The 16870-nt window shown below is 37.4% G+C and overlaps 1 protein-coding gene across 3 annotated transcripts; it reads left to right on the top strand.

The window, feature by feature from the left end:
* Positions 1-4536: 4536 nt before the first annotated feature.
* LOC128160132 (inactive selenide, water dikinase-like protein) lies at positions 4537-13987 on the top strand. Of its 3 annotated transcripts, none has more exons than XM_052823404.1 (8): positions 4537-4622; positions 4717-4957; positions 5401-5504; positions 6174-6323; positions 7279-7391; positions 7858-8048; positions 11136-11348; positions 13195-13987. In XM_052823404.1, the coding sequence occupies exons 3-8, from the start codon at positions 5409-5411 to the stop codon at positions 13377-13379; spliced, it is 948 nt and encodes a 315-aa protein (XP_052679364.1). In that variant the 5' UTR covers positions 4537-4622; positions 4717-4957; positions 5401-5408; the 3' UTR covers positions 13380-13987. The 3 variants fall into 3 exon arrangements, with proteins under 3 accessions (XP_052679364.1, XP_052679362.1, XP_052679365.1); XM_052823402.1 differs by having other exon boundaries at positions 4555-4626; XM_052823405.1 differs by having other exon boundaries at positions 4563-4617.
* The last annotated feature ends 2883 nt before the right edge of the window (positions 13988-16870 follow it).

Below are 16870 nucleotides of genomic sequence, written 5' to 3'. Positions count from 1 at the left end.
AATATATAGAGTAAATATTTTAAAATCTTCTTCTCAGAAACTAATCAGCAAGATGATTCTTTATAATTGTTAAGACTTTGGCTCCAGGACAATTCTTCGGCCTCACAAGAAGGTTAAGAGTTTGATGTAGCTTAATATCCCATATATAAACAATTGTAAAGGATCTTTTTGAGGACTGCAATACTCAACATGTGATATGACTATAAAATCATCCTGTTAGAAAAGGGACTAATGATTATAAACATAAGAATATCCAGGGGGGAAAATGGATTTTATTTTTACAGGATCTACATGTATTATTGTACATTGTCCAGATTGTTTGTATTCTGACTTCATTAAGCTGATTTTATCATACCCATTGTTCCTCAGGTGAGCGATGTGGCCCATGGGCCTCTTGTTGGGTTTAGCAGTCGTCGACAAGTAGCGCGTATAATTCAACAGACGCGGACAGCACTAGTACGTGACTTTGTTCCTTTACACTTGGGGTTCAGTCATTTGTCACGTGACACAATTGTGAATGACCACACGACGGACATTGCAAAACGGTTTTTTAGTAATCCAATATCTGACACAGTTATCCTTGTTATGGATGGTACATACGTGTTCATTCAGAAAAAGCTCAGCATATCGTTTTCAAAGGCTATCATACTCCATGCATAAGAACAGACCCCTTGTAAAACCGTTTGTTGTAACCTCTACTGATGGCTGTATAGTTGATGTCATGGGCCCCTACCTATCTAATGGCAAAAATAACGATGCCTCCATTATCAAGCATATAATCACGTCAAATTCTGATAACATCATGGAATTCCTCAAAGATGACGATGTTTTAATAGTAGATCGCGGTTTCAGAGATGCTATTCCCTTCTTAAATGAACTGGGTTTTAAAACACACATGCCTGCATTTCTTCAAAAGTCTGTTAAACAGCATAGTACAAACGAAGCAAATATGACACGTTTTGTCACCAAAGTGCGTTTGGTGGTTGAGGCTGCCAATGGCCGGATCAAAAAATGGAAGATTTTAGACAATGTTGTTTGCAACAGTCAAATTCCACATATCAGAGACTTTGTTCGAATTATTTGTGCAATAATCAACAAATATAGACCTCCTTTAAAAAAAGATAATCAAGATGATGATGACATTGCACGACAAATGAGAATCGCAGCATTACCCAAAATAAATTCCCTTCAGGATAGGATAAATAAAAATCCAAAGTTAAAATTCCGAGAAAAATAAAAAAAACTGGCTCACTATTGAATCCAAAGATGCTTTACCAGATTTTCCTATTTATACTGAAGACCGATTGCGTCTGCTAACATTTGGGGTCTATCAGCTCAAACAAGCGAAAAAGTATACTGACGAACATCTTGGAGACGGGCACTATAAAATTGATGTATCCTGCGAGGAAGCTGGTTTATTGCATGCCAGAATACAGTCTAGACATACCTCTAGAAAACTTTATAATATATGGATTGAGTTCAGCAGGGAGGATGGTTCTGTGAGTGTAAAGGAGGATCTAGAACAGTCGGTTGTTGTGCCCATATCTGCTCTGTCATATGGTACCTTTCCTTTGCTCGACACCAAAACTACACGGCAACCCCTGACATGTACACGCCATCTCTATGCGACGCGGCCGATATTGTATTGGAGACTGATTCTGGAGAGGAATCTCAGTAAAATGTTGATGTTCACGAGTTTTAATTATTTTGTTGATATAAAATTGTTGTTTCAACATGTCGTTTTGATTTCTGCTAAATACATATTATATTCTGTTCCTATACTAGTATATTAATGTAATATACACTAATAAACTAACTATTTATCGATTTACCCCTAATTATCATGTTCAAAAATAGTTTCAAAATTTTAAAATAGTCGTGAATCCAGAAAAGTAATACCTTCCAATATTTTAGTAATCAATTTTTGTACAAGCCTGTAGCGCTTTGAGGTTATAGACATTTAAATCCCAGTTGATTCGTGTCAATGAATCCTGCAAACTTACTATCTTGAGCGCCCACTTTCTTTATATTTTGAAATATGGTCATTTGGTCATGCGCGGATCTAGAGCCTAGAGGGGATCCGGGGCTGGGTCCTCGCATGTTGACAGGATGAAAAAGTGTCAGCAAATGTTAAGAAAACATTTACACAATAAATAGCGATCTGTTATTCGTTTATTTGTGAACCATGTAGATTGTGTTAAGTGTTGACATTAAAGTTAATAGATTTTACTTCATTAGCATGAAAATATGATAAAGAAGGCTAAACAGAAAAACCTGAATGCCGAAGAGAGAAGACTTGGGACCAAGTTTGGGACACAATAAGCGCATATGAAATCTGAAAGTTCGGTTGGTTTGCGATTTTTGAATATTGATTGGCACAACGACACAATATACACAGGCACGTAGCATCAGGGGGTCCGATGGGGTCTCCCCTCCCCCCCCCCCCCCCCATTTTTGCGCAGCAAAGATTTTTATTAAATTTACATACAAAAAATTGAATTAACATGGAGTTGCCCCCCCCCCCCCCCACTTTTATAAGACCATGTAAAAAATTGAATGGTGAATAATGAAAAAAAACCAGTGAAATTGAAGTTGAAGGTATACATCCTCTTCCCCCCCCCCCCCCCCCCCCCCGGATTAGGTTTTTCAAGATTTGGGAAAGTAACCTTCTTCTTTTTTTGTTGCTTGTCAAGATTTTTTGGATGAGTCTGCCCCCCCCCCCCCCCCTCAGTTTCAAAAACGATGCTTCGTGCCTGATACATATAATATACTACTAGACTTTGACCCGTGTGTGCACGGGTTGACATTGCATATCGGACATTTAGAAATAGGTACATCGATACACCTTATTATTGACATTTACATAACAAAGCTATAAGCCTACGATAATGCTATTAATTTCACTACACTTTCCTTAGTTTTAATAACCTAACTGTGTGTCGAGAAAGGCCCATCCCTTACTTATACCCGTAAAGTAGCAGAAAATTGCAGAATAGCTCCGGAACGATTTTGGAGAAAGTTAATGAATGATGTTGCCTTGAAAATAACAGTCAAATACATCACAACAAACCTTTATGAGACTGCAAATCTCTTTCAACTAAAAAATTTAATCCATAGAATGGAAGAACTCAACACCTTTTCACCAACGTACACGTATAATTATTCTTTGTAAAACTGGGTCTGTAGGACATTATTCATTTTTACGATAAAACATATTCTATCTTCACTCTCCTAACAAATATAATGTAACGTTTTTGCATGTAATCAATATTTTTTGTCATCACGAAGATGAAAGTAAGTGCTTAGTTGAAATGTATATTTGTTATTTTATACTTTCTCCCGTAAGAAATCATTAATTTATATGAACAGAATATATAGCAAAAGTCCAATGAAAATTTACCCGTATTTGTATTATCATTTCTGAGTTTATTCAGGGAGAGGTGATATTGTGGAAACAAATATAAACTAAAGATCCCGTTAGCGTGAATGTATTGCGCAAGCGCAAGATTGTAAAATCCAAAAAATCCAGGTGATTTACGGGATTTTTTGAGGAATTTTCGTTGATTATTAATTAGCGAAGCTTAACTGAGAAAAAATAAAAACAAATTGGTAATCTTCAAGTACCAAAGATGTTTAAAATATATAAAACAAAAGACAGTATTCTTCCGATTTCTCGGTATTAAAGACTAAAAATTCGAGTCTATTATTTTAATATAGTAGTATAGATGTGCATGCATCGTGAAAAAAGGTTTGGCGTTTTAAACAAATATTGATTTTAAAAACTTTTTTTCAATGTTAAACAATAATTTATTAAAAAGAAAATTAACTCAGGCAACCCCCCCCCCCCCCTCGTTTTTTACAACAGACAATTTTTTTTTTTAATCTACACATAAGAAATTGAATTTTGAAGACCCCACCAGATTGGGATTTTAAATAAGTTTTGTTTTTTTTACTTGTCAAGATTAAAAATATACCTATTGAAAATAAACATGATAAATTAAGTTCTCTGTAATATTTTAATTATTGTCTTATTTTCCATCTTTTATGCAGGTGTCATTTCAGTATTTCACTGAATATTCACGTCAAAACATGGCTGAGGCAAAATAATTCCCGAATTTTCCTGTGAATTAGGGGCGTTTCCGAACGAGACAGGGTCTGATTTTTTTTATGAGATGAACAACAATGTGTAAGAGGTTTAACTATCCCAGTATTTTCGATGCGTGTTGTTTCCGGAGGGGGGTGAAAAGGCCCGGGCTTGATTTTCAAGCAGATGTAAACAAAGTCTTACGCCTTGCTGGATGCACGTGTGTATTTTGCTAGAAAATTGTAACGTTAAATGAAGCGTTGTTTAAAAAAATGTCAAGAGGATTTTTTCAAGAAGTTCGTTTTGAATTTTTAATCTGTATGTAAAGTTGTGCAATTTTGGTAAGAATTAATAGTGAAATTTAATACTGTAATGCAACTTGCAGGCGGTATTTTTTTTTTTAAAACAATTACTGCTCCCCTCAATGACGTCGATCGGTTTTCAGCCAGTCAGAAATCGTCTATGTTACCCTCTTATCCGGGCACCGGCGACTAAGATTTAGCAGCGTGGGGAGGTCGCCATATTTACTGCAAGTAAGGTGGGTAAGAATTGACAAAACAAAGAAAGTTCGTAGTTATTAGATAAGATTTTGTATTAATACGACGGCTTCATGTGAGTGTTTTAATTTTCAGGGATAAGGACGACTGACAATGGAGAATCCGGAGGGTATTCCGTTGCGGAGGCCGTTTGATCCTGCCGCTCATGAGCTGGATGCGAGTTTCCGACTCACTAAATTTGCTGACCTGAAGGGATGAGGGTGTAAAGTCCCTCAGGAGGCCTTGGAGAAGCTTCTTGAGGGACTCCAACAGGACAGCAATGCCCAGGAGTCGGAGCAGTCGCATTTCCAGTACATCGCGGCCGCACCACGAATTGGTAAGCTTGCAAAAAATTTTAAAGCTCATTACTTTGTTGTTTTGTTCGTCGTCGACAATGTGTCGATTCCGACGGTTGTTTTCGGTGTTTTAAACATGTGTCATGTTTATTTGTTAATTTAGTTTTGAATAAAACTATCATATGTATAAATTCAATCATTCAGTTGAAACCCCTTATGAGTACTTTTGTACCATAACGTTTGTTTACTCTTCAACCCATTTGATCCCCAAGTTTAGGAAATGGCGGCTTCATGTGGTATTGTGTTGTCACGTGACTTGATTCCGGATAAGTCAGTGGCTCCCTAGAAAAATGATTAATAATAAATATTTACCTTATGATTTAGCTTGAATTATGTTTAAGATAAATACACGTATCAGAATATATGAACAAGAGATTTCCTGTAAATTTTCGATTTTTGATTGATGCATTTTATATTTAAACAGGCATTGGAATGGATGCATCAGTTACTCCCCTTAGACATGGTGGCCTATCTTTGGTGCAGACAACAGATTTTTTCTATCCACTTGTGGATGATCCTTACATGATGGTTTGTGGTGGCCGAGGAAAACAACAATTTATATATGATCAAAGTCTCAATTCATGATTTAAAATTGTATGCCGCATGATTCAAAATTTCGCAGTGAAATTACGAATTTATCAAGAAATTCATTAAAAGCTAGATTAAAATTATTTAATGTGTACAAGAATGTTATCTGACATAAGATATTAATAGAAATATTTTCATGCAAAAAAACTTTGATATGCTATAGACCCCTTCATGATAACTGCGATACTGCTCTCTTGCATGTACTTTGACGAAGTTTCAGTAGGGAGATAATTAAATGATGTAAATAAAACAATTGACATTAGATCATTTTCCAGTTTTCACCAAACTATGTTATTTTGCCCTGCAAAAGAGCAGTACCGTAGTTACTGAGAAGGGTATATTAAGAAATTTCATCAAATTATTTTTACATTGGCCTTTCAATATATTGACATATTAAACATATTATCGTATATTTAATTTTTTAAAAATTTTTGATAGTTGTCCAACATTTCTCGTATTAAAAAATTATACATTGAAACTCATAGTATCATTTTTTTACACAAAGTAGATGCATATTAAAATGTGTCCTCTACACAGTGTGCACTGCTGTGCACATCCTCCTTAGCTACTTGCATTATTTCTACTCACCTGATGATCGGATTCCTGTAGGGTAAGATATCGTGTGCCAACGTCCTAAGTGACCTGTACGCTATGGGTGTCACTGACACAGACAACATGCTGATGCTGCTCGGAGTCAGCAACAAAATGTCAGAGAAGGAGCGAGACATCGTGGTCCCCATGATGATGCGTGGATTCAAGGTATGGTTAAATTGTGCATAGGGTGTCCACACTTTTATTTTGTGTTTCGTACTAGGTAGAGAATCATGTATTTTGTATTCTGCATAGGGTACTGGGGAAGTGGTGGTTAAGTGTTTTATAATGTCAAACAAATTTTACAATACACTTGGGTAATAAATATGTGGATGCGTAATTGACCACTTAAAAGTTCTGATTTTTTTACTAAATGCATGGTGGTATTTAATGCAGTTTAAACTTACTAGTAACTTGTGTTAATTTCCACCAAGCGTAAATAACCACTATTACAGTATCAACACTTGTGTTATGTATTAGGCCTGCAAGTAAACCACACCATTTCAACCTACAGGGCTAGTGAAGGTGTTTAAAAAATATTCAGAAACAATTAAAGTAATGACATCTTAAGTAAAATGTCTTATGAATTTTTTGGTTTCCAAAAAACAGAGAATATATTTTTAATTTAGGCTACTAAGTCGATCACCATGTGCAACTTTTGAATAAATATACAGTTTTTTGTAGCTCTACGCTCTGTCAACCAGATTTTCCATTAAGCTATAGAACATTGTGTGTCTTCTTGATTGTGATTTTCTGTATCTTTGCTATAACTTAATTCAAATCAGAAAAAAATTTAAACATAAGTTTATAAATAAATGTACTTTGGTCAGGTATGAAAACAAATAACAGGATTTTAAGAAGGGGTGAAAGCTTTTTAAAAAAGCTGAGCATTGGTACAATGAATGTGTTTGATGAAATCTCAAAATCATGTTGCCCAAAAATTCTTTGAATCTTTGCTGACTGTAAATCATGGTCAAAACTAATTATCATTTACAGAAAAGCATATCCCTGTACATACATTATTTTAAATTTCTTTTTGAAATGACAAGAAACGGTTTTTATATATAGGCTTTGCCATTTGAATTATCAATAAAATTACATAACAGCTTCAATTACATAACAGGACCAGGCTGAGGAGGGTGGTACTGCAGTGACTGGGGGTCAGACAGTCATCAACCCTTGGATGACCATAGGGGGCGTGGCTACCACTGTCTGTCAATCAAACGAGTTCATCATGTGAGTACTGAGTCTTTGGTTCAGTTTGCTTTATTTGATTTAACATTATTAAAAGTATAAACACAACATTATTTAAAATGTTTGAAATTGAAGTAAAGTTTTTGACTACCAGAATCATGTAAACATAGTTGATAAAGTCTAATATGCAGATTCAGCGTCAGAATGATGCATGTAATTTGGAGGCAAATATTTCGTGCAATAAAAGTGGGTATTAAGTGAATGTAGATATTTACTTGTAACCTCAATATTTTAGAGTTAGGTGTGGAAACTTTGATGACACCAAGATCATATCTTTAGCCATTCAATGTTCTGGATGAAAAATAGCAGTGCATGCACAAGTTGTGTGTCATTTATATTCAAAAAAAAATTGAGTGACTGTGTAAGACAATAGTATAATGACTTGATTCATTATTTACCTGAATTTCCAAACATGAATACTCTAAGTTGTGTGTATACATGTTGACAGGCCAGACAATGCAGTGGTGGGTGATGTGCTGGTCCTGACCAAGCCCCTGGGGACACAGGTTGCAGTGAACGCTTACCAGTGGCTGGACCAGCCCGAGCGGTGGAACCGCGTCAAACTGGTTGTGACAGAGGATGATGTGAGGAAGGCGTACCAGAGGGCCATGTTTAGTATGGCCAGACTTAACAGAACAGGTCAGTGTAGAACAAGACAGGTACAGTCACTGTGACCAGACAGGTAGTCGCTGTGACCAGACAGGTAGTCGCTGTGACCAGACAGGTAGTCACTGTGACCAGACAGGTAGTCACTGTGACCAGACAGGTAGTCGCTGTGACCAGACAGGTAGTCGCTCTGACCAGACAGGTAGTCACTGTGACCAGACAGGTAGTCACTGTGACCACACAGGTACAGTCGCTCTGACCAGACAGGTAGTCGCTGTGACCAGACAGGTAGTCACTGTGACCAGACAGGTAGTCGCTGTGACCAGACAGGTAGTCGCTGTGACCAGACAGGTAGTCGCTGTGACCAGACAGGTAGTCGCTGTGACCAGACAGGTAGTCGCTGTGACCAGACAGGTAGTCACTGTGACCACACAGGTACAGTCGCTGTGACCAGACAGGTAGTCGCTGAGACCAGACAGGTAGTCGCTGTGACCAGACAGGTAGTCGCTGTGACCAGACAGGTAGTCGCTGTGACCAGACAGGTAGTCGCTGTGACCAGACAGGTAGTCGCTGTGACCAGACAGGTAGTCGCTGTGACCAGACAGGTAGTCACTGTGACCACACAGGTAGTCACTGTGACCAGACAGGTAGTCACTGTGACCAGACAGGTAGTCACTGTGACCACACAGGTACAGTCGCTGTGACCAGACAGGTAGTCGCTGTGACCAGACAGGTAGTCACTGTGACCAGACAGGTAGTCACTGTGACCAGACAGGTAGTCGCTGTGACCAGACAGGTAGTCGCTCTGACCAGACAGGTAGTCACTGTGACCAGACAGGTAGTCACTGTGACCACACAGGTACAGTCGCTCTGACCAGACAGGTAGTCGCTGTGACCAGACAGGTAGTCACTGTGACCAGACAGGTAGTCGCTGTGACCAGACAGGTAGTCACTGTGACCAGACAGGTAGTCACTGTGACCAGACAGGTAGTCGCTGTGACCAGACAGGTAGTCGCTGTGACCAGACAGGTAGTCGCTGTGACCAGACAGGTAGTCACTGTGACCAGACAGGTAGTCACTGTGACCACACAGGTACAGTCGCTGTGACCAGACAGGTAGTCGCTGAGACCAGACAGGTAGTCGCTGTGACCAGACAGGTAGTCGCTGTGACCAGACAGGTAGTCGCTGTGACCAGACAGGTAGTCGCTGTGACCAGACAGGTAGTCGCTGTGACCAGACAGGTAGTCGCTGTGACCAGACAGGTAGTCACTGTGACCACACAGGTAGTCACTGTGACCAGACAGGTAGTCACTGTGACCAGACAGGTAGTCACTGTGACCACACAGGTACAGTCGCTGTGACCAGACAGGTAGTAGCTGTGACCAGACAGGTAGTCACTGTGACCAGACAGGTAGTCACTGTGACCAGACAGGTAGTCACTGTGACCACACAGGTACAGTCGCTGTGACCAGACAGGTAGTCGCTGTGACCAGACAGGTAGTCACTGTGACCAGACAGGTAGTCACTGTGACCAGACAGGTAGTCACTGTGACCACACAGGTACAGTCGCTCTGACCAGACAGGTAGTCGCTGTGACCAGACAGGTAGTCACTGTGACCAGACAGGTAGTCACTGTGACCAGACAGGTAGTCACTGTGACCAGACAGGTAGTCGCTGTGACCAGACAGGTAGTCGCTGTGACCAGACAGGTAGTCACTGTGACCACACAGGTACAGTCACTGTGACCACACAGGTACAGTCACTGTGACCAGACAGGTAGTCGCTGTGACCAGACAGGTAGTCACTGTGACCAGACAGGTAGTCACTGTGACCAGACAGGTAGTCGCTGTGACCACACAGGTACAGTCACTGTGACCACACAGGTACAGTCACTGTGACCACACAGGTAGTCACTGTGACCACACAGGTACAGTCACTATGACCACACAGGTACAGTCACTGTGACCACACAGGTAGTCACTGTGACCACACAGGTACAGTCACTGTGACCACACAGGTACAGTCACTGTGACCACACAGGTAGTCACTGTGACCAGACAGGTAGTCACTGTGCCAAGACAGGTAGTCACTGTGACCAGACAGGTAGTCGCTGTGACCAGACAGGTAGTCACTGTGCCCAGACAGGTAGTCACTGTGACCAGACAGGTAGTCACTGTGACCAGACAGGTAGTCACTGTGCCCAGACAGGTAGTCACTGTGATCAGACAGGTAGTCACTGTGACCAGACAGGTAGTCACTGTGACCACACAGGTACAGTCACTGTGACCTGTATTTACAAAGTGATTAGTGTAGTCACATCTTTTAAGACTGAGGCATGCAAGAAATCATACATTTTGGTATCTATTTATGTGATTCTTGGAGATGAATTATCATTTTATTTTATTAATACGGGGTTTTCCAACGGAAAAATCCAGTTATTAAAATGGTGAAAATGGCAGGCATGCGGGCGGCTGCCAAAAGAGTACCCTCATTGTACAGATATCTCCTCCTACAGTTTTCAAGATAGGAAGTTGTTCTTTTGCAGATCAATTGTACATATATTAGAGATGTGCATGTTGCTAGGATTTTGGTTTCTGATTATTTATGAAAAAATATGTGCTTTTGAACTTAGTCATATTTTGGTAAAATATTGCGTAAAGGATACCCTCATTATACGGATAACTTTTCCTACAGTTTTCAAGATAGGAAGTTGTTCTTTTGCAGATCAATTGTACTTATATCAGAGGTGTGCATATTGTTAGGATTTTGATTTCTGATAATTTATGGAAAAAATACCAGCTTTTGAACTCAGTCATTTTTTGCAAAATATTGCATATAGGGTACTCCATTTCACTGGATATGGTAGGTAGTGTTTATCAATTCAGGGTTGACATGGATTATGGATATAGTTCACATAAAAGAAAACCCGGTTTGCTGTCACATTGATAGCTTTTCACTTGTTTAAAAATAATTTTGATAATTCACAGGTTTTTTGTTCATTTTTTTCCTAAAAATTTAGTTTCACGCAATATTCTGTAATATTTGTTAAATTTCTGTATTTCTGTTACATGTCAGATAACAGCAAAGCAAGACATGACAATTTTTCTCTTTTATTTGTAGCTGCCCGATTGATGCACAAGTATAATGCCCATGGTGCTACTGATGTCACAGGTTTTGGGTTACTGGGTCATGCTAAGAACTTGGCCAAAATTCAGAAAAATGAGGTCAGCTTTGTCATCCATAATCTGCCCATCATAGCCAAGATGGCTTCCATCAGCAAGGCTTGTGGCAATATGTTTGGACTACTTCAAGGTCACTCTGCAGAAACATCAGGTATTTTCAGTAGAACATATACTGAAGTTGATCTATTTTAATGTAGTGTTGTGTTATGGAATTTTATTGTTAAGTAAAAAAATAATCCAAAGTAATATTCAATCTTTTGGAACCAAAGTGAGTTTCTTGTGCATTTCAGACAGAGCTTGGAAAACTCTACAAATATAGTACATTATCAGGTGTATTAAAATTTTATCCAACAAGGAGTAATTTCCTATTTATCCTGACAATATAAATTCAGTCCGAGAGGCTTGGATGTCTCTTTCATGATGATTAAGGAATTTTAATGAAGTTAAGCTCAATCTTTATTGTTAGTTAATTTATACATTACCCTGCATTTACTTACATAACGGTTGTTTTAAGGGGGTTGTCATGGATTCCCATGTAATACACTCAAGGTGTTTTCCAAGATCTGCTGAAAAGGCCAAGAAAGGACTCTGTGCGGTTTTATGCATTTTTCCCCCCAGAATCAAAGTTTCAGAAAGAACTTTAAAAATAATGTGAAAGAGAGTTAAAATCATATTGGAAATAAAGGTGTAAAAGGTTATCACCACAGTGACGTCATAATGTAGAAATGACGTCATGAAGATTGCATTATTTTGATAAATTGATGTTTTGTGGCAAAATTTGGGTGTTTTCCGATGGTTTTTTGACTGGGAAACATTGAGCGCAGGCTTGTTCAAGTACCATTTTTTAGTATAATGTATATAACTATCTGAAGAAAAACATATGTTAAAATCACACTTGAGCAGACCTGGGCTTTATACTTCTGAATGCAAAATATAGAGCAAGAATGAGAATATCTTCATTTGTTTGCAAATTTGCGGGAATTAGGTCATTTAGGTGACGTCATAGATCAACAGCGAATAAGCAATGATGAACAAAATGAAGATTAAAGTTGTAGGCATCCTCTATACATATTTTAAGATTGAAGATTTTATTTTTATACGATACTATTTAAAAATTGGTTGAAATCGGGGGCAGATATTTGACCATACCGGACAAAGTCCTTTGCGATTCGCAGGGAATATCAAATTATGTTTTTGTTTCATAGTCTAGTTTTATTTGGTTTTAATCGCCAATTAGAAAACTGAGTTATTTCCCTTTCAATAGCTGTTAGACTAATATGGAAAAGCATTACCTAAAATTTTAAAAAGGTTTCTTTCATCAAAACATTTGTATATGATATTGTTATTTATATTACAAGTTTGCCTACATATTCTTGTATATCTCCCATTTTGAATGGATGTTTTATGTTATGATGTGATGATTTAGATTTTACACAAAGAAATAATTCACTTTTGTTTAAGAAAAACTGTGACTTTTTGTGATTACATAATTGTCTTTTATCTTGCTCATTTTTCTGACAACTTTTAGATAAAATTCATCACAAGTGAGTGATATAAAGAATAGAGTATGTCACTCTGATTAGGCTTTTTTCTCGATCAATATTTAGAAAAAAGAATTGGGGCAATATGCAAGTGCTACTTACACAGACTGCTATATTTGTATAAATATTGATAGACAACACTGCGTATTTTGGAATTAATTGACGATTATTGATCATTAGCCCAAAATTGAAATCTCGAACCATTTTGCTATCATTTTATGAATCCTGTAGAATTGTCATGAGACGAATATTGAAAGGGCATGATTTGCAGTTGTGCATTTTCTATCACTTTGCCATGACTGGGAGTTGAATAGCCAATATTCTTTGTATAATAAGTCTTAGACCACCATGAATTGTGAAACATATGTAAATACCGTGATCTGTTTAATTCTCTCAAAGGACTTTATGTCAATATTGTTTTTGTGAAGTTTGAACTGGATTGATGTACTCCCTTAGGTGGTTTACTAATGGCATTACCGAGGGAACAAGCCGCAGCTTTCTGCAAGGACATCGAGAAACAGGAAGGCTACCAGTCCTGGATCATTGGAATAGTGGAGAAAGGAAACAGAACCGCCCGCATTATAGACAAACCGCGAGTGATCGAAGTCCCCGCTAAAGATCGAGATGGGGAACTGTGGTAGCAGCTGACTTAAACTCTTCTTCCATTTCTTTTTTCCTGTAAAAGACACTGTTTATCTTTTGAAGATAATTTGGTTAAAAACTACAATAGAAATTCATTAGTGCTAGGGAAACTTTTTTTGATATGAATCAAATCTGTTGTTAACATATTTTTCTTTATTGAAGATGGTTTATTTTGTTTAAATTTTTAAAGTAAGAAAAAGAAATAGTCTGTATTGAAGTTAAATTCTCACTAGAATGGATTTAGTTGACATTATTGTTGATTGATACTTGTTTTTTATGTGGCCAAGAGAGATCAGTTTCATCATCAAATCATGTTTTTAATTGACATAAAGATGTTATTACTTAAAGAAATGAAAAAAAAACTATGATTTTTATGGAAGCTCTACCTAGCTGGAAGGTTAATGCTTTATCAGAATCACTAAAACACTTGAAAAAATTCTGATCTAATTCATGAAGCTGTTTGAAGAAAAAACATTGAAGTTTAATCAGCAGTGGAGATTTCCCTATTAGACGACAGTATTTTTACAATTGTTTAGTGTGAAAATCATAACCAAAAAAAATCATTTGCATTCATCACTCATTCATAATAAAATTTGTTATTGTAATATTGTGTGTGTTTTCTGTGCATTGAAGGTAAAGGAAGAGATTATTTGAGGGGAAAATAGTTAAATAAGATAAAAGTTTGACTTATCCATTTCAAATGGCATACTTGTAAATAAACATTACAAGTGCACCTCTACCAGATATTTCTAGTTTGTTGATATGAAGTAATATATCTTATCTCTGACAACCTTATATTGCTTTCGATTTCTATTGTTATGCTCATTGCTACCAGGGGGTCAAAATTAACAGGAAATTTTAATTCCCTTCTCCCTAATGCTACATGCCTGCCATTTTAGATTTCTTTAAAATGTTTTAAAAACACTAGTATGACATCATCCTTTGTTACTTTAATACCTTCCAATGCTTGAAATGACATACATTCCAGAAAGTTACCTTTAACCGTCCAAAAAGTTACAAAAGGAAAAATGTTTAAATATCTTCTTCTCGAAAACTACAATGCTTCAATTTGTCAGATTACTACAAAGCATTCTCAAATAGTGTAGATTCTAAATTATAGAAGCTGTGACCCTTGATCTAATTCTTAAAGCCAACCACAAATCCCGGACCAAAACTGGGGCCCCAGAAAGGGGTTCAAAGTTTTAAATAGAAATAGTATATGCTACGAAAGAGAATATTACAAGGTACTGTTGTTCAGGTGAGCGATGTGGCCCAAGGGCCTCCTGTTTACAACTTATTGGACTGCAATTACAGGTAACATTGAACTTGAAATAAACATCAAAAACACAGACACAAATGTTATTCATGAATTACGAAATCAGACAATTCAAATTTTAAATCGAAAGAGACACTACCTGATTTTATTAGGTCACCTGAGTCACTCAGGTGACCTATTGCAATTGGTCTTCGTCCGTCGTCGTGCGTTAACAATTATACATTTTTAACTTGTTCTTGAAAACTACCAGGCCAATCGTTACCATTTTTGGTGTGAAGCATCTCTATGGTAAGAAGAATCTAAATTGTGAAATTTATGGCTCTACCACCCCTGGGGTGCCACGGGCGGGGCCAAATATGCAAAAAAAGCCAAATTTTCAAAAATCTTCTCTACCCCCACGCATGTGAGGAAAAAACTGGTTGCATGGTTATGATGTCCATAAGGCCCTCTACCAAAATTGTTAAATGTATGGCCCCTGGGTCAGGGGTTCTGGGTCTAGGGTGGGGCCAATATGGCCAAATAGTAAAAATGTATTAAATCTTAGAAAATCTTCTCTACTACCATAATTATATATTTTTTGAAAACTAAATGCATGATTATGATGTCCATGAAGCCCTCTACCTAAATTGTGAAAATCATGACCTCTGGGTCAAGGGTTCAGGCTCTAGGGTGGGGCCAATATGGCCAAATAGTAAAAAAGTATTAAATCTTAGAAAATCTTCTTCTCTACTCTCATATATATTTGTTAAAAACTAAATGCATGGTTATGATGTCCATGAGGCCCTCTATCAAAATTGTGAAATTCATTACCCCTTGGTCAGGGGTTCAGGCTCTAGGGTGGGGCCAATATGGCCAAATAGTAAAAATGTATTAAATCTTAAAAAATCTTCTTCTCTACTCCCACACATGTGGGCAAAAAACTGAATACATGGTTATAATATCCACAATCTCCTTTACCTAAATTGTGAAATTCATGGCCCCTGGGTCAGGGGTTCAAGACATTGGGGGGGGGGGGCAATAAATCTTCTTCCCTATTCTCACACATCTGTAAAAAAAAAAACTAACTTATAATTATGTTTACCAGGAAGTCCTCTACTGAAATTTTAATTTTCATGTCCCCTGGGGTATGGGTTTAGACTCTAGGGCAGGGCCAAAATGGATGTATAGATGTTAATGCATATAACGTTAAAAAATTATCTTCTTTACTCCCACACACCTGAAAGGAAAACTGAATTCATGATTTTGTAGACCAGATCTTTTAGTTTTTCACCAAAATTATAGGTTTCACAGTTCTTTTTGAAATGTGGTCGTCATTACAAATTTATAATTTTTCTACTCCAGTATGAAACCTAATTAATTAGATGCATATATGAGACTCCATGACAAGTTTGTGTATGGGATATATGCTACTCAGGTGACCGTTAAGGCCAATTGGCCTCTTGTTTTAATTTCACTTGCACTACGTAAACATATTCACAGTTGAATCACAGGTAGATTTTGCTTTCTTTAGATCTCCCTCACAAGATAATTTAATGTTTTCTTCGTTTTCACTGTATATACTAGTAAACTTGCTTACTTTCTGCTGTAATGCGTAGTTAGTTCTTTTATACGACCGATCGGAAAAATTCAGAAAGAAATGTCCACTTTATTCTGAGGTCAAAATTTTGTTGTTTTCTGATATTTTCTCTTTCTATATCCAAAATAACACGAAGAATGCCAACTTTATTAATTACAAGTATGTCTGTTTAGCAATTTTAAACAAGTTGTTTTGTGTTTTACAAAGATCTCTCCATCTGATGAGCACATCCTAACGATAGGAAAAGTCTCCAGGAAGTGGTCGATCATGGGGACGAACTTACCTGGAATTGTCCAATAACACCCCTGCAAATGTTGTCATTTAAATTTAGACCATTTTATTTTACCCTTTCAGTTTCGCAGTAAAAATCGTGCCTCGTGTTTATTGTCTATTTCATAGAATCATTGGTACTTATCGTCAAATATAGAATCTAGACGTTTATTTATAATTCGAAACTTCAACGGCACTTCAACAGTTCTTTTTTCTGACAGAATGGATGGTAGTTTTTGTGCGTGTATGAGATGTTTCCTCCTTTTTTTCGGTTTTTTTTTTTGCGCAACGGTTCAAGACACAATTTTTCAAACTAAATGTGGTCTTAACATCTTTTCATGAATAACCCACTGCAAATAATATACAGA

This window comes from Crassostrea angulata, chromosome 8 (genome assembly GCF_025612915.1).
Source record: "Crassostrea angulata isolate pt1a10 chromosome 8, ASM2561291v2, whole genome shotgun sequence".
In the NCBI taxonomy this organism is placed as follows: domain Eukaryota; kingdom Metazoa; phylum Mollusca; class Bivalvia; order Ostreida; family Ostreidae; genus Magallana; species Magallana angulata.
This window is presented reverse-complemented; position numbering and strand designations above follow the sequence as displayed.